This window comes from Penicillium antarcticum (assembly GCF_028974205.1).
Source record: "Penicillium antarcticum strain IBT 31339 chromosome Unknown utg000004l_segment0_segment0, whole genome shotgun sequence".
In the NCBI taxonomy this organism is placed as follows: domain Eukaryota; kingdom Fungi; phylum Ascomycota; class Eurotiomycetes; order Eurotiales; family Aspergillaceae; genus Penicillium; species Penicillium antarcticum.
In genome coordinates this window covers 1,435,983-1,458,319 of record NW_026695302.1, presented here as the reverse complement: position 1 = coordinate 1,458,319, position 22,337 = coordinate 1,435,983, and the positions used below count along the sequence as shown (strand labels likewise).

Here is a 22,337-nt window from a genome sequence, read left to right as displayed (position 1 = left end):
TCAACCACGCATCGCTGACTAGGTAGATGTAGTAACAATATAATTTCATCTATACAAAATATAATCAAGTCAATCACTCAACTCCTGAGACCAGGTGGCATTCTCTCTGATTCTGGACGCGCTAAGCTTCCGCCCTGGCTCACCGCTTGCGGTCAAAAAGCGCCCCTCTATATTTATCCCCGAGTCTGGAATTTCCCCTCTTAATTTATTCCCCGGAGATCCAAAATTTTTGCAAATTATTCAAAATGACCGAAGCTGCCAGTGTCTATCCTTCATTGGAGAACCGTCCCATCAAGAACACAGTTGTTCTGTTTGATGTCGACGAGACTCTCACCCCCGCAAGACGTGTATGTTGTAGGAAGCGTTGTCTTGAACTCATTTGACTGACATATGGTGATTGCAGCATGCTTCTCCAGAGATGCTTGAGCTTCTCTCGCGATTGCGTCATAAGTGCGCCATTGGATTTGTTTGTACCCACCCAAGCAATACACATACTCATTTTCTAACGCGATGCAGGTTGGCGGCTCGAACCTTGTGAAGCAGCAAGAGCAACTCGGAACTTCTTCGATCGATGTCACCACTCTGTTCGATTTCTGCTTCTCCGAGAACGGTTTGACCGCATTCCGTCTGGGCCAGTCGCTTGCCAGCAACAACTTTATTCAATGGCTTGGAGAGGACAAGTACCAGGCCCTGGTGGACTTTGTTCTCAAGTTCATTGCCAACACCAAGCTTCCCCGTAAGCGCGGTACCTTCATTGAGTTCCGCAACGGAATGGTCAACATTAGCCCCGTTGGACGTGCTGCCAGTCACGATGAGCGCAACGAGTTCGAAGCGTACGATATAACGATATATGGACTTAGGACATCATGACTAACTAGCTTTATAGTTATGACAAGATCCACAATGTCCGAAAGAGCCTTGTCGAGGCCCTGAAGAAGGAGTTCCCTGACTACGGTCTTACGTGAGTGCTTTATGAGCAAGTCACTTCCATGACCCTGCTAACACAAAACTTACAGATACTCTATCGGTGGCCAAATCTCCTTCGATGTCTTCCCCACTGGTTGGGACAAGACCTACTGCCTGCAGCACATCGAGGCGGAGAAGGGCATCTCGGGCATCGAATACAGTATCATCCACTTCTTCGGTGACAAGACCTTTGTTGGAGGTAACGACTATGAGATTTATGAAGACTCCCGCACCATTGGACATTCTGTCGATGGCCCTGAGGACACTATGAACCAGCTCAAGAAGCTGTTTAACCTGTAAATCTGAGGTTGGTGCAATACCCACGGGCATGGATTTGTGATAGCGTTTGCATGCAAGTTTGATCTCCATTGAGACATATTAAAAGATAACTTAGATCAAATTGATCCTTAATTCTTCACTTTGAACTGTCAACACAGTAGAATGCGGGCAATTCGTGGAGCCGTCGGGAAACGTCGATCTTTCCGCGCTTTAGTCATCCATTTCCCGAGGTCTCGATCGGGATCTTTCCCAGCTTCAGGTTTCAGCATCAAATCTAGAAGTAATCTACTGCCCGCTGTCCTTGACATGGCGTCCCAAAAACATGTCGCCGAGGTCCCGCGCACTCTCCTTCCCCGCCTGACCTGGAACAGTGCCTCGTCGCGCCCTTCCATAACCATCACCCACCATCCCGCACTCCCAAGTCAAAGACCACTCCTTCGAGGCTGGAGTCCCCTGAACCGACACACCCATTCTCTCAGCCATACCTATCAGTCATCCCGCTTCATCTCGTCATCTACCCTGGCAATTTCCTCCAGCTCTCTCCTTTCCCGACGACCTTCCCTGTCAACGGCACCATCTTCAACTCCCCCAAGCAATCCTATCCGTCATAATGGTGTCTATGTGGCAACCTTCAATCCAGCTCGGCGCGCCTTTCATGCAACACCGGCTCGACCTCGTGAACACCACTTCGACACACTAAAGTTCGTGAAGCGCCTCCAGGCCGAAGGCTTCAGCGAGGAGCAGTCCGTAGCTATGATGCGGGTGCTGAACGATATCATTCAAGAGTCTATCCAGAACTTGACCAGAACTATGGTTCTCCGAGAAGGTATGTGCTTGCTACTGAGTTGGCGCATTGCGCTTGGGCAATGCGCTTGGTATTCCTTAGGTATCTAACACAAGCGCTCTACTAGACTCGGAGAGGTCAACATACACACAGAAAGTGGACTTTGCTAAACTACGCTCTGAGCTGCTCAATGCAGACTCTACCGAGGCGCAGTTGACTCGCTCATCGCACGAGAAAATTGCAGCAGACCTTGCCAAACTCAACTCCCGACTCCGCGATGAGATCGGCCGAACACAAGCTTCTGTCCGGTTGGATTTGAATCTTGAAAAGGGTCGAATTCGCGAGGAAGCGAATGGCCAGGAAATGCGAATCAAGGAAACCGAAACACGTATTGAGCAGGAAGTTGCAGGCTTGAGAGAACGGGTGGAGGCTGTCAAGTTCTCAACATTACAGTGGCTCATGTATGATACCCAAATCATCCTCTTGCATCAATATATACTGACTTTGTTTTCTCTCCAGGGGTGTCTGTACCGGTACCGCCGCTTTGATTCTTGGTGCCTGGCGCCTGTTTATGTGAAATTATGGGATAAAGAACCCGTGCATGGATATGGAGTGAATTTTGCTTGATATGAGACTTGGATCTCCGACTTTTTTTTTTTTTGTTTTGTACGCTTACTCTCTACTCGTCTGGTCAAATCATGGGTTAGACAAAACCAAGATTTGCTTGGTTATCAGTGGACGACCATTGGATACTTGACTGACTCTGCGCTCTTGGTGCAAAGGCTGAATAACCTCTCAAAATGGACTAGAGGAGTAGGAGATTAGTGCGATGCACCTTTCCGGGTTCCCCTCTCTCTTATCTTCAGGGCCAGTTAGCTCCCAGTCTGCATCAAATTTCTTTCTCTCGCAACTGCCGACATAAGTATTGTACTTCCCTGTCAATTCTTCTTCCCGTTATCTGAATCGCATTTCAAGTGGGCTTAAGTCAATTCAATATTGGAGTCCTTGGAAGAATTCAATTATCACAAGTATTGCATGTTCCCCGCTAGCTCTGGTGACCTACAGCAATCAAGCCAATTCCGAGACTGTCTGTTACAATGGTTTTAACTGCTCTTCGTGGATTACTGCTATGGGGAAATCTCGCATTGGTTGCTTCATCGAATCCCAATTCACAGTCTTTGCTTCAGTCTTCGTCCCAGACACCTAGCTCGACAAGCTTGCAAGAATCCTTTCAGGTCTATCAGCCAGTATTATTCGACCCCAGTGGGGACAACAGCTGCGATGTCGAGCTATTGCTTATGGATCATATTTTTGGGGCAAGCTACGGATCGCCGTTCGTGGGTAAGAAAGCCCTGGTTCTTCTTTCTATCTGGATCAAGCTAAACTTGCGATCAACAAGGCGACTACAAGCCCCCCAGGTGCGTTTTCGACACTGTCCGGATCAAACTTAAGGTCACTGCCCGGGGGAGGCAGTATGACCGACTGGCATTGATGTATCTTGGGGACAATGAAGTGTTCCGGACTTCAACAGCAGAGCCGACAACAAACGGAATTGTCTGGACTTATATCAAGGAAATGTCACAATACAATTCGCTCTGGCAAGCTCCCCAAAAGCTGATCTTTGATTTGGGCAACATAATCAATGACATTTACACCGGTTCATTCTATGTGACCTTGACAGCACATTTCTCCTACAGACAAGCTGCGAGGACTGCGGATATCATCCTGCCCATATCTTCCAAAAGGTCTGTGTCCAACTCCGCAAGCTCTTTTTCGGTCCCAACAGATAATACAACTGTTATGGTCGAGATCCCGGCTGCTGCAATGCGCGCCGTTGTGTCCATCTCAGCATGCGGGCAATCAGAGGAAGAATTTTGGTGGTCCAATGTTCCCAATGAGGACACTCAAGGCTTTGAAAGCACCGTCGGTGGACTTTATGGCTACACTCCGTTCCGAGAAGTTCAGCTCTATATCGACGGCATCCTTGCCGGGCTAGTCTGGCCATTCCCTATCATCTTCACGGGAGGCGTGGCTCCAGGGTACTGGCGCCCAATTGTTGGCATTGATACATTTGATCTCCGTCAGCCAGAGATCGATATTTCTCCCTTTCTTCCCATGCTACAAGATGGTGAATTGCATTCATTTGAGATCCGGGTGACTGGTCTCAATGTTTCGGCCGATGGAAAAGCTACATTTGCGAATACTGTGGGTTCATACTGGGTTGTCACGGGAAACATCTTCCTCTATCTTGAGGAAGGCTATCCTTCCAAGGATGTCACTATGAAAGACAGCCAAGGTCCGCAAGTGGAGGCACCTTTACCAACATTTTCCATCTCTCGGAAACTTGCACGCAATCAAAGTGGAGGGAACGAATCTTTATCTTACTCCGTAGTGGCCGAGAGAACCTTCAGAACGAAGTCTTCTCAATTCTCGTGGTCTCAAACATTGTCCTTTTCTAACTCCGGCCTGCTCAATCGGCAAGGATACAGCCAAGTCAACAAACAGCTTACTACTGGAAAGAACATCATTACCGAGCGTGGCGACACACCCACGTCAAACAGCACTTCATTCAAATACCCCTTGGTTGTGAATGCAACATACGGCATTACTGCAAACGGACTTACAATCGACTCTTGGATGTTGAGAGGCCTTAACTTTGAGACAACAGGGGGACCCGGGATTTCCACCTACAGCTTGACCTCAGGGCCATCGTATCTTCGCACGACTCAATCTGGCAAAGCACGATATAGCTCAGTCACTGGCGGATCTTCAACTTCATGGGGCGATACAGTTGAGAAATATGAAAGCGAAACGAATGGACAAGCGTACCAACAGTCTGTTCACGCAATCAATGGGACTGTCGTGCATAACACAGGATCGCAAGACAAGGTCCAGGCAACTCCACAGGATCATGAATCAGGGAGAGGCAGTGTGAAAGCTATTCTTGGAAAGGGACCTGGGTCTCCTGCTCCTTAGACCGCAAAGACCGACCCAATATTCAATCCTTCTAATGTGCCTTAATAAATCGAACCATTATATCTCCGTCCTTGGGTGCTACAGACGACAGTGGATCATTTTAAACAAAATAGCTTTCAATCTTTGATCATACTGGTTTCAAAACAAAAGGCGCTGGAATATCAATGAATGTCATTCTGCCTGATCTGGTTGATGAGCCATGGTCACTCCTCTAATCCAGTTCTTCACAACTTTCTCGTGTCAGTTTTGTTTTCTTTCTTCTTTTCCCACACACCCTTTCGACTCACCACCTCTCTCCTTTCACATTACCAGGCCATTTCTCCTCTCTTGTTGCATCTTTTTAAAGTATTTGCAATGGAAATTAATGCACTAAGCGTGGAGGGCACTGACCTACTTGTCCACAGACTCCAAGAGTAGGTCCATGGAGCCGTGTTGACTTCAAAGCGTGAAGGCTGACCGAAGCAGCTTCTGGCACTCTGCTGCCTTCTCTGACCTCACTGTTGTAACAACAGAAAGGACCTTCGAGGTCCATAAGCTAGTACTCTGTGCACGGTCTCAGGTCCTTTGTGACCTCATCGCGAGAGATATCCGAGTAAGCCATTCTCCGATTTATGCTCTCTACAATATCTGAAAGCTCACTGATACCACCACAAGAAATTCATCTCACTGGGCGGTTCGCGCTCGAAATGATGGACGACAACCCTCGCATCATCGAGGCCATGTTACGCTCTTTCTACGGACTGTCTTACGACGGTATCAACAAAGCTACCAACGAGATGTGCCCGATGCTATTCAACGTAATGGTCTATAACATTGCTTCAAAGTACCAAGCGGAGTACCTCAAGGTTCAAGCCTGACTCACTTTTGCTTCTGCCGTGCAAAATCTCTGGGCCTCGAATAATTTCATGGTTGCAGGTTCTCAAGCATATACCACCACCAAAGCAAGATCGAGGTCTTCGTGATTTTATCGTAGCAATATGTCAAACACATAGGAGGGACTTGCGGGAGAAACAGGAACTCGAAAATTTTCTCGCGAATATTCCTGGGCTTGCCAGCGATCTTGTGCTGCTTTCGCGTCAATACATTCCTCCAAATTTGTCTTTGGAGCCGCGTATCGTCGAGTCTTATGTTTGCATGGATTGTTTGTCGAAGTGGCAGATCCAAGTTGGTAATGTAAAGGATTTCCTTGAATGCCCTTTTTGTCATCATGAACAAGTACTTCCTTTCTGAGACAACCAAGGCGATCATGAACGATGGCATTGGGGTCAGTACCAAATTCGATGGGATTATTTTGTCACACTACTGTGCACTTTGTCTAATTCGATGCCGATACTTCCGTGGGCGTGGGGTATTTTATTAATGAACAAGTTGTTGGAGCATTAATCAAGTGATCTCGCATCTAACACTACTGTGTAGCAGGTCATAAGAAGTGAATTCTCATGGTGTTTCGAGTCAATCTCTTGCCAATTCAGCGTTTCTTATGCTATCTCCTTGCGTTTCCTTCGCTGCCATATCAATCTTCCTCGAATGACTGATCTGTTGGGATTTGGAGACTATTATGGCCATTCAACCTATCCGCCATGCAGAACTGATCGCCTGCTACACACAGGACACTTTAGGTGCAAAAATCCACAAGGGCAGAACCACCAGGTGTTACAGCCACTGATCAGGCAATGCCTAGGTATAAATTGAGAAGCTTGAATATCCATGGCTAGAAGCAGATCGGCAGCAAAGCCAGAGATTTCTTGGAGTACTCGTTGGAATTCTTTGGTCCTCCGCAATATCGTATGCGACTTTGTATCCCGGAGTCCACGATCCTCAGACGGGGTGCTTTTATAAGTCTCTACAATGACGTCTGGAAAAGATTCGTGTTTTCAGTTGGAGGCCACAAGAGGCACAAGAAAATCAGACACCTCTTTCTTTAATTGCGAGGCAAGAAATTTGCCGGCAAACTCCTAGACTGAGGCTCAAAACACCATCGGAGGAATGTCGTCGGGAACACAATTATTAAGACCGTAAAAAGTCTCAGCGTTTCTTCGATGGCAATAGGGTCATCCTCTTTGAGCTCAATACTGTTCTTCTGCACCTAGTGTCATGCTTGAATTATATCTGATCGTATCATATAAGAGACTCACTGTCCAATCATTCTTGCACATCTAGCTAAAGTAGTCGGACTGCATCAAAATGACTGTCCTGTGCACGAAAAACTTCTGTTTTAAATTCACAACAGTGAAGTCGGGCGTCTCACTCGTGTCCCCGAAACTGTTGGAATCAAGAGTCAAACGTGGTCGCTTTCTAGCTTTGCAACTTGCTCTTTCAGGTTGTCTACAATGCGGACCTTGGAGCGATTCGCCTGACCCCGCCGTCTTCTTATACGTAGACACAACTAAAGCGGAGACGCGATTCAATCGTAGGCTCGGTATTGAAAGATGGATGTCATGCAGCACGAAGTAGATTGGTTGAGAAAGCAACTTCAGGGTGGGTGATTTGAAGAAGCAGGATATCAGGAACAAAGGTTTTTCAAAACCGGTTAGATGAGACAAAGATACCTAAGCAGAAAAAATTAAGACCGAGGCAGATACTACTGAGGCAAGCGACCTTTTGAGGTGCTGGATCTAAGATCAGAATGTCCACGAGAGAACGAGCACTCTGCTCGAGTCCCAGGGACTGTTTATGATGTATGTGAAAAGAGTAAGTTGATACTACTCTGTATGGCTTTGGGATCTTCCAAGGTTGACCACATCAATTTGTTGTAGTGCCTGAAGTTGACCCTTTAGTTTTTATACTTTCGCATTTATCCACTTCCTTTATCCGGTATCTTATCAATCGCAATCCTAATTTTCGCACCATTCACGCTGTATCAGCATGTGATCTAGCCTCGTATCAGCACGTGCTACCTTTGCGATAAGCTATCGGCTCCGCCTTCGATTACTCCGTACGCTCAATTCATTTGTGGCGACAGCACAGGCGTGCAAATACGTTTTCATTATGAGTGTGGTCGTAGAGGAAATCACACTGCCAGGTACTATCACATTTCTTGCTCAATTGATAGTAGAACGTGTGTACTGATATTCATACCATTTTAGAGAGCCGTTCTGAGTCCCTACATCGCATCTTCGAACAATCCGTTGCGCCGAACTCCGATGCTCATCCTGCCAAACGGCGCAAGGTCACCCAGTCTCGTCCAAAATGTCTGGTAACAGAGAAAGGCAAATCTGCGACTGGAATACCCCTAGGTTACATTCCGCTGGCACGATTGACATTGCGCATGGTAAGTCCTCATGACATGCCACCCAATACAAAGATACTAAAGACTCCCCGTCCCCCGTTAGAAGTCTTCATCTTCCACCATAATCAAGGGGGAACAACTACAACGCCTGGAGCCCTTCCCCTCTCGGATTCCAGTGGTCACGGAGGTCCGCAATATTCGTCTACTCGATGACGATGAAAACAATGCGCCGCAACAAAAGTCGCTTGATCTTGAAGCTTACGTTATGGAACTTCGCATAAATGATCTTGAGGGAAAGCATTCGTTTTCGCACTCATTCCAGGATTCGCGATTGTTTGATTTGTTAGAGCAGCTACGGCACGCCAGCGGACTCGCCCATGCAAACAAATACTCCAACGATGCTCCGATCGCCTGCTACCAGGCTTCCATCTCAGTGTCGCCAGACAGGGATGTCTTCACTCTAGACGCCGTTGTTCTATGGAAGGATTCACTCGAGATCCCAGTCCTTTCCTATCTACAAGATCCGGCTTTGGAGGTTTTTACAAGATATGTGCTGCAGGAGCATATCGATCACCCTTCAACTGTATATGATCGGGATCAACGTCGCGAACGGATGCTGGGTATTCCTCAAAAATGGTCTCCTCGAGAGTTTTACAGCAGTGTTCACGTTCCCAGGACCACTGAAGGTGCCTCAAACCTTACATGTCCTGATATCGATTGTGACCTATTTCCATTTCAGAAGAGAGCCCTCCGATGGTTATTAGAGAGAGAGGGAATGGCAGTTCAGCAAGATGGAACAGTTGTTCCGATGGAACAGATCCCGGAAAATGAGCTTCCGGTGTCTTTCAGGGAAATGAAAGACGCCGACGGACAAACATACTATTTTAGCCGCCTCTTCATGACCCTGACAACCGACATCTCTGAGTGGTATGATGCTTCAAATCTTTTGAAAGGCGGGATTCTTGCAGAGGAAATGGGACTGGGCAAGACAGTTGAAATGATTGCTCTAATAAGTCTTCACCGCCGACTCTCAGAGCAGCAACAGAAGGCTGGCTTGGATGGACTGAAGCCATCTGGTGCAACTTTGATTATCACACCACCGGCTATTCTTGAGCAATGGAAACAGGAGTTGTCGAAGCATGCCCCTAATATGCGGGTTCACCATTATACCGGCATCAAGCGTGGGAAAGAGGAAACAGATGATATGATCGTCGATGAGCTTGCCCAATTCGACGTTGTCCTAACCACATATCCCGTCATCTCGCGAGAAATTCACTACGCTGGTGTAGCACCAGAAAGAAATCTCAGGCACACAAAACGTTTCGAGCCCAGAAAGACACCTTTGGTTCGGATTTCATGGTGGCGTGTTTGTTTAGATGAAGCCCAAATGATTGAAAGCGGAGTCAGCAACGCGGCAAAAGTAGCACGCTTGATTCCTCGAGAAATCGCTTGGGCTGTGACTGGCACGCCGTTACGCAGAGATATTGATGATCTGTTTGGACTTCTTCTCTTTTTGCACTATGAGCCGTTTTGTTTCTCAAATCCGTTGTGGAAAAGACTGTTTTCACGATTTGGACCGGTCTTGGTCACCATCATTAACAAAATCGCCCTTCGACACAGCAAGGATCAAGTGCGTGACGAACTCCGTCTTCCTCCTCAAAAGCGCATTGTCATAACTACGCCGTTCACTGCAATAGAAGAGCAACGCTACGGGCAATTATTTGAACAAATGTGTGAGGATTGCGGGCTTGACGCCTCAGGGGCACCCGTTCGGGGGAATTGGGATCCTGAAGATCCGGTCATCATTGAAAAAATGCGTGTGTGGTTGACAAGACTACGCAAAACCTGTCTTCATCCTGAAGTCTCGTCGAGCACTCGTCGAGCATTGGGTGCAAATAATGGACCATTACGGACCGTGGACGAGGTTCTGGAGGTTATGATCGAAGCCAATGAGACGGCTATTCGTGCGGAAGAGCGCTCACTTCTTCTTTCTCAACTCCGACGAGGCCAGCTCCTGGAGAACGCAAAGCGCCGCGTGGAGGCTCTTGTCCTATGGCAAAAGGCGTTAGATCATGCAACCCAGCTAGTTGAAAAAAGCAGAGAACAATTGCGACAACAGAGGCTGAAAAGCGACAGTGCTACAGACGGTATAAATGGAACTATATCGGCAATGGAACACTTGAATGGGGACGAGGCTGAAGATGCCGACAACAACAGTCGCCTTGGTCAATACAGGCTAAGGCTTCGGAGTGCCCTTGAAGTCCAGCATATCGCAGTGTTCTTCACAGCAAACGCATTCTATCAGATCAAAAGCGATCCAAATTTAACCCAGCCAGACTCTGAAGAATTCAAATCCCTTGAAAAACGTGAAGAAGAAGGCTACGAGGCGGCAAAAACAATTCGCAAGGAGATGTTGACAGATATCTCCCGAAAAGTTGAGCGCTATATGAAGACAATCAAGGAGAAGACACGAAATAAGCAATTTGTGACCATTCCAAAACTGAAGCCTTACCTTTATAGCGATGGTCTTGAGTCTTATCGACTGCTCATGAGGTTTGAAAACCTATGTGTAGCACTTAACAGACATGCGGAGCAGTACAATGAATGGCGCACCGCCATGATAAAACTTGTTTCACAATCTCTCATCGATCAAGAAGAAGATGCAGAACTGGAGGGCAATGAGTATGAGCGGTCTACAAAACATCAAGATGAGATGTATGTCTACATGGAGGCTCTACGCTCAATGTATGCCGATCGTCACGATGCTCTCACTGGCCAAAAAAATGTTCTCATCTCCCACGAGGTCAAAGCTGGCATTGTTCAGGCTCAACGAGGCGAAGGACCCTCTCCGCAGCTCTTCCTCAGGGTTATGGACACTCGCAGTGAGCTCATGCCAGATCCCCAGCTTGGGTCGCTCCGCGGTATTGTCAGTGAACTTCGGACCATTCTGACATCATTGGACTGGCAAGCTAGCGCTGGAAGCTCGCGTGCTCGCGCTGAGCATGAAATGGTCGATTTGGTCTTGAGAAATGCCGGTCAAATGATCTCGGAGCAACTCAAGGTTTCATCCAATCTGGAAAAAGAAGTCGAAATGTTTCGTGACACCATGAACAATCGGCTCGAGTACTATCGCCACTTGCAGCAGATTTCAGATACAGTTGCTCCGTACGACGAGGAAAGTGCAGGTAAGCCACTTGATGACGAGCTTTTCAACTCGAGACTCAGGCAGGAGGAAATTCTTGACGGCAAAATTTCTTCGCTCAAGTCTAAAGGAAGATACCTCATTCATCTGAGGGATGATTCCAGCGCCGAGAATACCTCGAGGATCTGCATTATCTGCCAATCAACTTTCGAAGTTGGTAAGAGTTATTTGTGCTACCAATTCGTGTGAGCTTAGACTAACCTTTGTAGGTGTATTGACGGTTTGTGGTCACAAGTATTGCAGTGATTGTATTCGCATGTGGTGGCGTTCCCATAAGAGCTGCCCGATGTGCAAGAAGACCCTGAAGCTCAAAGATTTCCATCAGATCACATACAAGCCACAAGAATTAGTCGCCCAGGAAGAAGAATCATCTGTCAAACCGGGTCACGAACAACATGCTCAGAACGCAATCTATAGTGACATCAGCTCTGGACTTCTTAAGGAGATCAAGAATATCGACCTGGATGATTCTTTCGGAACGAAGATTGACACCCTGGCTCGTCACATCCTGTGGCTGCGGGAACATGACCCTGGGGCAAAGTCGATTGTCTTCTCTCAGTACAAGAGCTTCTTGACTGTACTACATGAGGCATTCTATCGCTTCAAGATTGTCAGCAGCAGCATTGACAGGCCAGATGGTATTGAAAGTTTCAAGAAGGATCCCGCGGTATGGACTCCGAAGGCTTCCCCTTAGTGGGATATTTTTGCTGACTACAAGAACAGGTTGAGTGCTTTTTGTTGCATGGAAAAGCACAATCATCTGGGTTGACTTTGATCAATGCAACCCACATCTTTCTTTGCGAACCGCTCATCAATACGGCAATCGAACTACAGGCCATCGCCCGAGTACATCGTATTGGCCAGCATCGGCCAACCACAGTGTGGATGTACCTTGTCTCTGGCACTGTTGAGGAATCCATCTATCAGCTTTCTGTCACTCGGCGACTGGCTCACATCATTGAGAAAGAGAAGCACGGGAAAATAGGTCATTCAGCGGGCGCTCCCAATGGTAATGGTCCTCTCATCGAAGATCTTACAGAAACAGCCATTGACTCCGCCAACTCCATGGAAATGCAAGAGGCCAGCCTGACAAAACTGATGACAAGCGGACCATCAGATGGAGAGTTGGTGAAGCAGGATGACCTTTGGCAATGTCTCTTTGGTGGCACGGTCGATAAAGATAGCAATAATCCCTCCATGGAGGCCGAGAGGGAAGTAGGCCGATTCTTGAGGGGCGAGGCTGCTGAGCAAAGACGGATCGAATAAATGAGCTACGACTAATGATTGTAAAATATTATGTTGAATTTGAATGTCTATTGAACTGGGAAGCATTTATGTCAAGGCCGACGAGGTTGTTTGAGTCTGATCTATAGGTAGGCATGGATATATATCGTATTGTATCAGAGGCTCGCTACTCCAAGCTAGCAATCAGAACAGAGCTATTATCAACGAGAACACATCCGAAATACTTCCTCCTATATATCACAATTGATCTTCTCACCAATTCTCCAGAAAATATTCACCGACAGGTGGACTGCCAGACATGACTAAGCGAGCTGACTAATATCGTGGACTGCCCGCATACAACGACCGTGAAGGGCGATGACGTGAGTGTTTGTTGCCTACTGAACAAAACCAGGTGATTTCTGCTAAATTGTTGCCCCTGAATCATTTCGTTTGACATATCTTCTGGACTTTTCCGACCCTGCAAAGTAACACTCACCATGGCGGACTCCCAGAGCCCCGAGGCTCGTGAGTTGAGCCTGATAGGCAAGGTGGAATTCAGAATTGCCATGGCAGACACAGATGAGAAGCTGCAGTCACTACTTAAAACTTATCTTGCCCCATTATTGTTGAAACTGGGGTCGGAAAGTGTGGCAGTGCGCAACAAAATCATTTCGGTGTGCCAGCATGTCAACGCCCGAGTGAAGGCCCCCTCTATCCAGCTGCCCGTGGCAGCTCTGCTCAAACAATTCAAAGAACAAAAATCTCAACTGGTTAGACATTTTGATCTAATATATGCCCAACAAGGCATTGACCGCCTTGGTTCTGAAGCCAGAGTCGACATTCTATTGCCCTTGCTCCAGGGTATCTCGCAAATCGGAACTTCGCCCACCCAGGGTGCTATCGTGTTTAATTTAGTGCTGCGCTTGCTACCACTTCTGAAGCTGCCACCAAAAGGCAGCGAGGAGGATCGGAACTTGAAAAAGCGCCTCGGTCTGTCAGATGACGATGCCCAATTCTTGTCCCTTTGGCTGGCCAAATTGCTCCTTCTTACCCCTGGACCCAAGGAGTCAACAACGTGTCCCGGTCTCTCTCCGGATGAATACACATTTTTAAACAAAGGGGTCCCCGCAAACGAAACATGGAATCCGTCAGCAGACGGCGGCTTGAACCTCACCGAAACCAAGGTCACCGCACTTCGATTCATCGGCAGTGGCGCTTTCAATGATGCCCAAAGATTTTTGCCCTCACTGATCGCTTCTTCTGATGCCAACTCTCGCCTTGCTGATCTAGGCGATGAGACACTCAAGCGATTCGCCGCTGATATCGAGAATCCCACAGTCGTTGAGGAACTGTATGATCTCTATTTCGGTACCCCTGGAGCACCGCCTGCCAGACCCCCGCTTCAAGTTAAGCTCCTTACTTTCTTAGGAAAGTCTATCAAAGCCACAGCTGATCCGCAGAGGATTTTGAGACTGATTGAAAACGGGCTTCTTTCCGACTCTGCTAGGTCCTCCCAAGGCTTGCAAGCATCCAAACTCAGAACCCAAATCTTCACCTTCACCACATGGGTTGTTCGTATGGGCTCTCCGTCTGATCTCAAACAAATTGCACCCAAGCTTATTGCAGGGTTGAGGGATTTCATTCAATCGCAAGGATGGCCTAGTCCGGCGGCTAGTGGAAACAAATTACCCACGACAGATCTCAGCCTGCGAGGTCTAGCCTACGAAAGTATTGGCATCATGGTCCCCAAAGTTGACTTCACCATGCAAGCCGATGCCGTGGAGAACTTCGAGTTCGATCTAGTTCGATGGCTCTTTGCGTCCTTGAGTGCAGATGACTCCAGTCCTCAGATCTTTGTCAGCATTGACCAGGCGCTCGGCAGTATTCTCAACTCCTCATTAGACAGTCATGACAAGACTTTCCAAGACCAGCTGCGGCCATTTTTGGTTCGTCAAATGAGCATGCAACCCGGTGATATTGACCCCGAAACTGGCAACCGTATCGTCCGAGGTGTTCAGTATGCGGCGGTGCGGTTTGCGAACCGATTCCTGCCCTTCGGTGATGTGGTCGCCCGTTGGATCGATTTGATGGCTATTGCAAGAGGCCCGGAACGACAACAAGAGATCATCGAGGAAGGAAAAAAAGGCCTTCATCCTTATTGGTACCGATTGCTTAACCCCACAAAGGATCAGAAATGGTCCGGTCCTGCAGCGCAACACGATGAATCCTGGTTTGATTTTCCCAAGTTCAACGAGGCTACTTGCTTCCTGTTGGGGTTAGATGAGCAAGAAGAACAGTCAAACGTTCAATCGCTATCTCCATCGGAGCTCTTGTCTGGTCCCTACAAGAATTCATTTGTTCCTGCCATTTCATTCCTCCGCAATACACTGCTTTGGGAGGCCTTCTCGGCGGCGGGGATTCCTGCAGAGCTAGAGCAAGACTGGGATTATAAGCTGGAATTGCTTTTATCTACCAGTGAAGAAGCGCGCACAGCCGTGAGACAGTACACACGAAAGTCTGCAAAGGAGTCTGTCTTGGCACTATTGTCCGGGACACTCGAAGGTCTTGTGACTGGCGGGCGACAAGGTTTGCGGCAATGCGGCGTTCATTTCGTTGAAATTTGCTCATTGGCACCCAATGACGTTGTCGGGCAGTTGCTTTCGCGTGCAACCTCGTTGATGGAGCCCATTTCCAGCAGCAACCAGGACAATCAGGATATTACTGCACGCGCATTTGGAATCCTGGTTTCTCACCCTGAATTCCCCGAGACTGAACTACAAAGCTTCATTGCTGGACTAAATGTTACCATTCAATCATGGAATACTGCTGTCGGTGAAGAGGTCATGCGAGTCCGTGGCGCCATCTTAGCACTCGCATATCTGCTAAGTCGACTTGCGTACCGCAATTTGACCAAGAGGACCCCAGAAACACAAGTCAAGCAGTTTATTGAAACGAGTTTTGAAATTCTAGATGTTTCCCGCGATACTCTTCTCCAGCGGACCGCGCAGGTGGCCATCGGCCAGTTAAGTCTCTCCGGAGTACTTACTTTTGACATTCTTGCCGAGGATGGCTGGAAAAAGGTCCAAGAAAAGCTCTCGCGGGATGCAAAGACCGAGAATCAGACTCCTATCAGCTCATTGGGACTCCTGACTCTGACGTTCTCCCGATCTGGGTCCGACGGCGCCCTGTTTAAGGATTTCTTGGGCTCGCTGTACAGCCTACATGAGATCCGCAGTCCCGAAGTCCAGTTTACTGTCGGCGAAGCCCTGTGCAATGTCGCTGTCGGATGGAACTCCCGCGCCCTAATTCAAGACTTTGACATTGATGCAGAGTTCCCTAGCTCGGATGTCCCCCATTCGGTGTTCGCAGAGGTTTGTGATAAGATTATTGCTGATTGCATTGCACCCAAGCCATCTCTTCGGAAGGCGTCTGCAATCTGGCTGTTGTCACTAGTCAAGAACTGCGGCCACATGCAAGACATGCAGGACCGCCTGCGCAAATGCCAAGCTACCTTTAGCAGTCTCCTTGGAAACCGTGACGAGGTGGTGCAGGAGACTGGCGCGCACGGACTCAGCCTTGTCTATGAAATTGGCGACCAATCGCTGAAGGATGACCTGGTGCAAGATTTGGTTGAGTCGTTCACTTCTACCGGCCCCAATCTTGGGGGTGGCAGCGTGACAGCTGACACTCAGCTATTTGAGCCGGGCGCCCTTCCCACTGGCGAAGGGTCTTCTGTCAACACTTACAAGGATATCATGAACCTGGCTGCTGAGGCTGGTGACCCGACTTTGGTTTACCGATTCATGTCACTGGCCTCCAATAATGCCATTTGGACTAACCGTGCAGCCTTTGGCCGCTTTGGAATCAGCACCATCTTCTCTGACTCTAGCGTCGATGGCTACCTGGCTAAAAACCCCAAGATCTATCCGAAGCTGTTCCGTTACCGCTTCGATCCCAACCCGAATGTGCAACGATCTATGAACACCATCTGGCAGGCACTAGTCAAGGATCCTACGGTTGTGATTGATACTCACTTTGATGATATCATTCAGGATCTTCTCAAAAGCGTACTAGCTGGCCGAGAATGGCGTGTTCGACAAGCCAGTTGTGCTGCCATTGCAGATCTGATCCAAGGTCGTCGCCCAGAGAAGTTCGCTCAATATCTGGATGAGATTTACAGTAAAGCTTTTAAGCTACTCGATGATATCAAGGAATCCGTCCGAACTACCGCTTTGAAGCTGTGTCAGACCATTACCAATTCTGTCATCCGCACTCTTGAGACGAATGGCTCAGAGAAACGAGCAGCGACTCTACTGAAAAGCGCTATCCCATTCCTTCTGAGCGACAAGGGACTGGACTCTAGTGTCGAGGAGGTGCAAGGATATGCCATTGGTGCTCTCATACAAATGATCAAGAAAAGCCCTGGCTCCCTCCTGCGCCCACACGTTCCCAACATGTTGGAGAAATTCTTGACTGCTCTCAGCTCTCTCGAACCGCAGGCCGTGAACTACGTTCATCTCAATGCCGACAAGTACGGCCTTACTGGTCAGGAGATCGACAAAATGCGCTTGTCCAGCATCCGTACATCTCCCATGATGGAAGTGATTGAGCGGTATTTGATTGACAACCTGGATGAATCTAACCTGGACGAGCTGGCCCAGCGGCTCGAAGATGTGCTTCGGTCGGCTGTGGGCCTGCCATCCAAAGTCGGTTGCAGTCGCGTGCTGGTACTACTCAGCATGAAGACTCTGATGTTCCGCCCATACGCGGACAAATTCATCCAACTCCTAACCAAGTATGTGGTTGATCGAAATGACACCGTGAGCGCTTCTTACTGTTCATCAATGGGCTACCTTTTACGACTTGCCTCCGACGACCGTGTACTCAAGACAATCGACTTTGCCAAAAGCCTTTACTTGAATGCGGAGGATACCACCCCGCGAGTCATCTCCGGCGAGATCCTGTACTCGGCATCGAAACTGTCCAACGACCGGTTGATGGCATTTGCAGCGACAGCCTTGCCATTTGTATTCATGTGCAAGCATGACGGAGATGAGCACGTGAAGGAACAGTTTGAAAAAACCTGGTCCGACAACGTCGGTGGTTCTCGCGCGGTGACCCTCTACATCCGTGAAATCGTCGGCCTTGTTTCGGACAATTTGGAATCTCCCCGGTGGGCCATTAAGCATACAGCCGCACGCGCGATTGCGCAAGCGATTCAGTCACTTGACGCCGAAATCGACCTCCCGACGGCCCAATTAGTGTGGCCGGTGTTAGAAAGAGCTCTAGCGGGGAAGACATGGGAAGGTAAAGAGGCGGTGCTCAAGGCGCTAGTCAAGTTCAGCAGTCAAGCTCAGACATTCTGGGAAGCGAAGGAGTTGAGTAATCTGATGAAGGTAAGTGGGCCAATATCGCCACTCCGGTAGAGGGGGAGAAAGATTTGGAATGCTAAACCGGGTGTCAGACGATTACGGTGCGCGAAGCGAAGCGCGCTAACGTTATCTACCGGCCGCATGGCTTACGAGCAATGGGCGAGATCGCACTGGCACGCAAGGACCTCAATTTCATGAGCGATGCCAATAAGATCGTGCCGGCAGTAATCGAAGAAGTGGTGGATGAGGACCAGATGGAGATCGACTCAAAGGCTGGAACCCAGGACGACACCCTTGCGGCGTGTATCCAATGCCTACTGCAGTGTTTCAACCCCACCGCCGGTTCGGGCCAAGGTCAGTTCCCTGAACCCCCTAGCGTCATGCCATGCTAAGCCTAACCACAGTGTTGGGAGAGTACGTGGAACAGATGACCGGTCTACTGGACCGAGTCTTCCAACACGGTGGACGACAGGTCATCAGCACGGGCTATGACGAGCTCCGGGCGTTCTTTACGCGAGTGGAGACCTGGATCTCGGATTCATCCGGTGAGATACATGTACATGTTACTGCTCTGGCTAATCTCCTCACGGAGGAACGGGATGGGTCTGTTGAGTCCATCCGCAAGGGTCGTGCAGAGGCCATTCTGGCGTACCTGAAACTGCCTACCCAAGTGCCTGACACGCTTACGGCCGAAATCCGGAGGTGGAGGACCAGCGAACGGTCTGGAGGAGTTCAACGAATCCTGGACGAGGCCCTGGGTCTTGAACCACGTGGCTGATCGACGGAGGAACAACCCATGAATCATGAAGGACAGATTGGGAGCAGATTTGAGCAGATGGCTCTCTCATGAACGATTCGATTCGATCGAACCAATTAGCGTGCAGAGACTAAAACCAAAAGGGAAATGCGCCGGTAGTTCGTTGGAATTTACATGTCTCTTGATTTTTCTCTGACCATTCAGGTGTGCAGAATCGGGTGCAGAATCCGAGAGCCTAAAGGGAATAGTGTCTACGCCACTCGCTTAACACTCGGCCATGTCCGTATAAGAGAATGCGGGTGTGATCCCTTCGATTCCCTCGATTCACGTCGATCCAGACGGGGCCGGGCCGATCGAGACCATTGTAGTGGTTTTTCCTGCTGGGTTTTTCCCCAGAAACCTTTCTTTTGCTGTCCCTTCCAGTTCTTCCCAGTCCCTTTCGGCTCCGATACAGGGCCTTCCTAAGCCTAAAACCCTTTACACTTTCCTCCCTACGTGGCTTCAGCCAGCCCAGACTTCTTGTTAGCGTCCTTGTAATTATAGATCTCTCTTACTTTTCCTTTCCCACATGGTTGGCACCTGCATGCCATTCCCTCCCTTTCTACCCTTTCCTGTCGCTTATCCCCTTTGGATCTGACCTGTTTCTCTTTCTGGCTCCATTTCGCATCCGAGAGATTCTTTAGGATCCCCGCCACCCGTCAAGCCAGAAAGAAGGCTGCGCCATCCCTCGAACCATACGATGCAGCTTTGCATTTTTCTCGTGATGTGAACATACATAAACTCCTCTCCGCAGTTTTTCTTCCCCACTTTGATTCATCTATATTCTTTTTGCCTCCCTCTTTTCTTCTTAGCCCTCTTTTTCTCTATTCTCCAATTCTGCATATTTTATCGCCACCCGTACCCGTAAGTTGCAAACTCACCTACAGAGATGTAGGTCACTAATCCCTGATAGCATCTCTCAGGTACCCCCGTCAGCCTCATGACGGTCACCAGTCTGGTGATGCAAAACCGTCGGAGCAAAGTCTCCGGAAAACCACCCCTGCGACTTCCTATCATCGCCCCCAAGGAGGATGTATTCACAGATGCCTTTAGCAAGGCTGACAAGGGTCTGATCGCGCCACCGCGTATCCGCCTGCCTCCGCGGTCTCGGACGGGTTGCTGGTAAGCCAATTGACTTCTTATTCAGAACCTCTAGTTAATTGATTTCTAGGACATGTCGTGTGAGTGATTATTTCCCGCAAAACAAAGCAGACTGTTAATTTGGAATTTATTTCTCTGCAGAGTCGAAAGGGTGAGTGGCTCATTTCTCGTCCTGGTTGGGATTCCGCTGACATTCCTCTAGTCAAATGTGATGAAGGACACCCGCAATGTAATGTATGCATTCCTCGGGCTCCTTGCAACCCACATTTACTAACAGTTTACCAGCAATGTACTCGTCTGGGCCATACTTGCGATTACCGCCCACGATTGGCGTTTCGCGATGATACCCCTCGTATCATGGGCCGAATGGCCGATGTGAAGACGGATGGTCATGTTGTTTGGGATCGTAAGCAGTCTTCATTCATCTTGGGAGGCTATACTAACTACGTAGTAGTCACCTCGCCAAGTTCTATGGATGAGAGGACCGATTATTTTTCTTTAGGAGACTCACTGCCACCCTTTTCGCTGCTTACTTCGGATGAAGACCGCGAAAAGAAAGCAGAGGCCTTTAGTCCAGGCACGTACCATGTGGTGATGACGCCAGACAGTTTCTCGTCGCTGCCAGAGTATGCAGACGATCCAAATGAGAAGTCTAGATCCAAGGCCTCGAGCGATTGTAGGAGCTCGGTGGCCAACAGCCCTACCAGCGCAGCCAAGAGTGAATGCAGTGTCAGAGACGACGATCCCAACGTGGTAATCTTAAAGACTTTTGAAGATGTCACTCGGCGCTCGCCCAATGGCAAAGTGTCAAGAATATCCCCGACCTCGGAGATCTCAGATCCGTTCTGTGCTCTGTCGTTATCTCCAATCATGCCTGCTCTCCCTTCACCATCGGTGAAGCTGGAGAACATAACCTACTTGAACGTTGACCAACAAAGTCAAGATTCCACTCTCTTCTCCCATTTCCGTCACGTCGTGTGGAGACAATTGTTCCCTCATGATCACAGACTGGATGACTCTTATGGATCTGACAGTCATTTCATGTCACTCAGTGTGGATTTCCTTGAACAGGAAGCCACTCATTTCCCTCCTGTGGGTATATCGAGCTCCAATGGTCAGACCGGGTATGCTAACATTGGTTAGCTCTCCCACGCTATGATGGCTATTTCAGCCCTTAGTCTCTCGCACAGCGGCACAGGTCACAATGTCGATGCGCTACAGTACTATCAGCAAGCTTTCCCCTCGCTCCAAGTCAGCCTACGGAACAACGACGATCTAGTTTCAGACGGGCTGTTCCTAACCCATTTCCTGCTGCTTATCTACGAGGTAAGATTATGCAGTTTGTGTTATACCTTGGGCCTACTAACATTACCATAGATCGCAGCCGCTGAGCCTCACGGCTCAAATCTCTGGTCCCATCACATCTCTCGTCTTCTTCACATCGCCTTCCTCCGTCGTTCTAAGTACGGCCAGGAGCCGTATCCCTTCATTCTGTGGTGGGTATGCCACATTGACCTCTACGCCCTGCTCAGTGGAGCAGGAGCTGGAGAGTTTGTTCGTGCTGTCATCGACCACCAGATGCTTCCTGGGTCAGAGTGCCTTCTCTACCCTACAGCTCCAGAGGGTTACAGTGTGATCTATTCCGATGAACTCGACAGCTTGCCGATCATCATGCGACTTTACCATGACACATTCCGGTTGGCCGCTCAGCTTGGGTTCTTGGCCACTCGACTTCGCGACGACAAACAAAATTTACCGTTTGCCGAGTTTGACCAGAGAGCCCAAGAGATTGCCGATCTGCGTCAGGCCTTTGGGAGGCTGTGGGAGGCACCTGATGTTGCCTTTTTGCACCAGCATCAAGACAATCTCCCGCGACGGTCTCGGGAAATTCTCCAGCAGGTCAGCTTACTTTTTTCAAAGTACTTTTGTACGTTATACTGACATCTCTATAGTCGGCAACACTATACCATGCTTCTCAGCTGTTCTCCTATAGTAGCATGTGGCCCGGGCAACGGGTTGAGTCTGAGTTCTCGCCAGATGGGGATATTGATCACCATGTGACAGAGATCCTGCGCCTGGCTGAGAAAACTACACACACTCGGCGAGCCGACCGTCACTTCCTGGTGTTCCCCTTATTCCTGGCAGGCGCTACGGCATCTGCCAGTGGTCTCAAGATGATGGCGATGGAATTGATGACGAGTATGGAGGATGAAGAGGATGGCATGGGACGCAATGCGGCAACCACCCGTGCCATTCTTCAAATCGTGTATGAGCGACAGTTGGAACGACTCATGCGTGTGGGTCACACATTTGACGTAGATTGGTCCGACTTGATGACCCAGGAAGGGCTTCAGATGGTGAATTTCGGATTTTGATTTGCAAGGCACCGGCGCATAGGGTGGCAT

At 48.9% G+C, this 22,337-nt stretch overlaps 8 protein-coding genes across 8 annotated transcripts; all 8 read left to right on the top strand.

The window, feature by feature from the left end:
• Window positions 1-245: 245 nt before the first annotated feature.
• Window positions 246-1,266, top strand: sec53 (phosphomannomutase SEC53; the record flags this gene model as incomplete). The annotated part of the gene is made up of 5 exons (XM_058462599.1): window positions 246-347; window positions 404-466; window positions 517-833; window positions 887-961; window positions 1,017-1,266. The coding sequence occupies 5 exons, from the start codon at window positions 246-248 to the stop codon at window positions 1,264-1,266; spliced, it is 807 nt and encodes a 268-aa protein (XP_058321224.1).
• Window positions 1,267-1,551: 285 nt separating this feature from the next.
• On the top strand, window positions 1,552-2,606 carry N7508_004532 (CCDC90 family protein; the record flags this gene model as incomplete). The annotated part of the gene is made up of 3 exons (XM_058462598.1): window positions 1,552-2,071; window positions 2,157-2,490; window positions 2,549-2,606. The coding sequence occupies 3 exons, from the start codon at window positions 1,552-1,554 to the stop codon at window positions 2,604-2,606; spliced, it is 912 nt and encodes a 303-aa protein (XP_058321223.1).
• Window positions 2,607-3,096: 490 nt separating this feature from the next.
• Window positions 3,097-5,005, top strand: N7508_004531 (uncharacterized protein; the record flags this gene model as incomplete). Its single annotated transcript, XM_058462597.1, has 2 exons — window positions 3,097-3,370; window positions 3,429-5,005. Coding segments are annotated over 2 exons (1,851 nt in total), but the record flags the coding sequence as incomplete, so codon positions are not given.
• A 354-nt stretch (window positions 5,006-5,359) lies between these two features.
• On the top strand, window positions 5,360-5,636 carry N7508_004530 (BTB/POZ domain-containing protein; the record flags this gene model as incomplete). The annotated part of the gene is made up of 2 exons (XM_058462596.1): window positions 5,360-5,418; window positions 5,471-5,636. 2 exons carry the CDS (start codon window positions 5,360-5,362, stop codon window positions 5,634-5,636), a joined length of 225 nt encoding a protein of 74 aa, XP_058321221.1.
• A 58-nt stretch (window positions 5,637-5,694) lies between these two features.
• On the top strand, window positions 5,695-6,235 carry N7508_004529 (uncharacterized protein; the record flags this gene model as incomplete). Its single annotated transcript, XM_058462595.1, has 2 exons — window positions 5,695-5,783; window positions 5,830-6,235. The coding sequence occupies 2 exons, from the start codon at window positions 5,695-5,697 to the stop codon at window positions 6,233-6,235; spliced, it is 495 nt and encodes a 164-aa protein (XP_058321220.1).
• A 1,758-nt stretch (window positions 6,236-7,993) lies between these two features.
• Window positions 7,994-12,702, top strand: N7508_004528 (uncharacterized protein; the record flags this gene model as incomplete). Its single annotated transcript, XM_058462594.1, has 5 exons — window positions 7,994-8,027; window positions 8,092-8,276; window positions 8,338-11,593; window positions 11,646-12,103; window positions 12,160-12,702. The coding sequence occupies 5 exons, from the start codon at window positions 7,994-7,996 to the stop codon at window positions 12,700-12,702; spliced, it is 4,476 nt and encodes a 1,491-aa protein (XP_058321219.1).
• A 458-nt stretch (window positions 12,703-13,160) lies between these two features.
• Window positions 13,161-18,813, top strand: N7508_004527 (ECM29 family proteasome component; the record flags this gene model as incomplete). The annotated part of the gene is made up of 3 exons (XM_058462593.1): window positions 13,161-18,059; window positions 18,128-18,389; window positions 18,440-18,813. 3 exons carry the CDS (start codon window positions 13,161-13,163, stop codon window positions 18,811-18,813), a joined length of 5,535 nt encoding a protein of 1,844 aa, XP_058321218.1.
• Window positions 18,814-19,771: 958 nt separating this feature from the next.
• Window positions 19,772-22,307, top strand: N7508_004526 (Zn(II)2Cys6 transcription factor; the record flags this gene model as incomplete). The annotated part of the gene is made up of 9 exons (XM_058462592.1): window positions 19,772-19,953; window positions 20,003-20,012; window positions 20,074-20,083; window positions 20,135-20,166; window positions 20,218-20,338; window positions 20,387-21,024; window positions 21,076-21,258; window positions 21,310-21,831; window positions 21,885-22,307. The coding sequence occupies 9 exons, from the start codon at window positions 19,772-19,774 to the stop codon at window positions 22,305-22,307; spliced, it is 2,121 nt and encodes a 706-aa protein (XP_058321217.1).
• Between the last annotated feature and the right edge of the window lie 30 nt (window positions 22,308-22,337).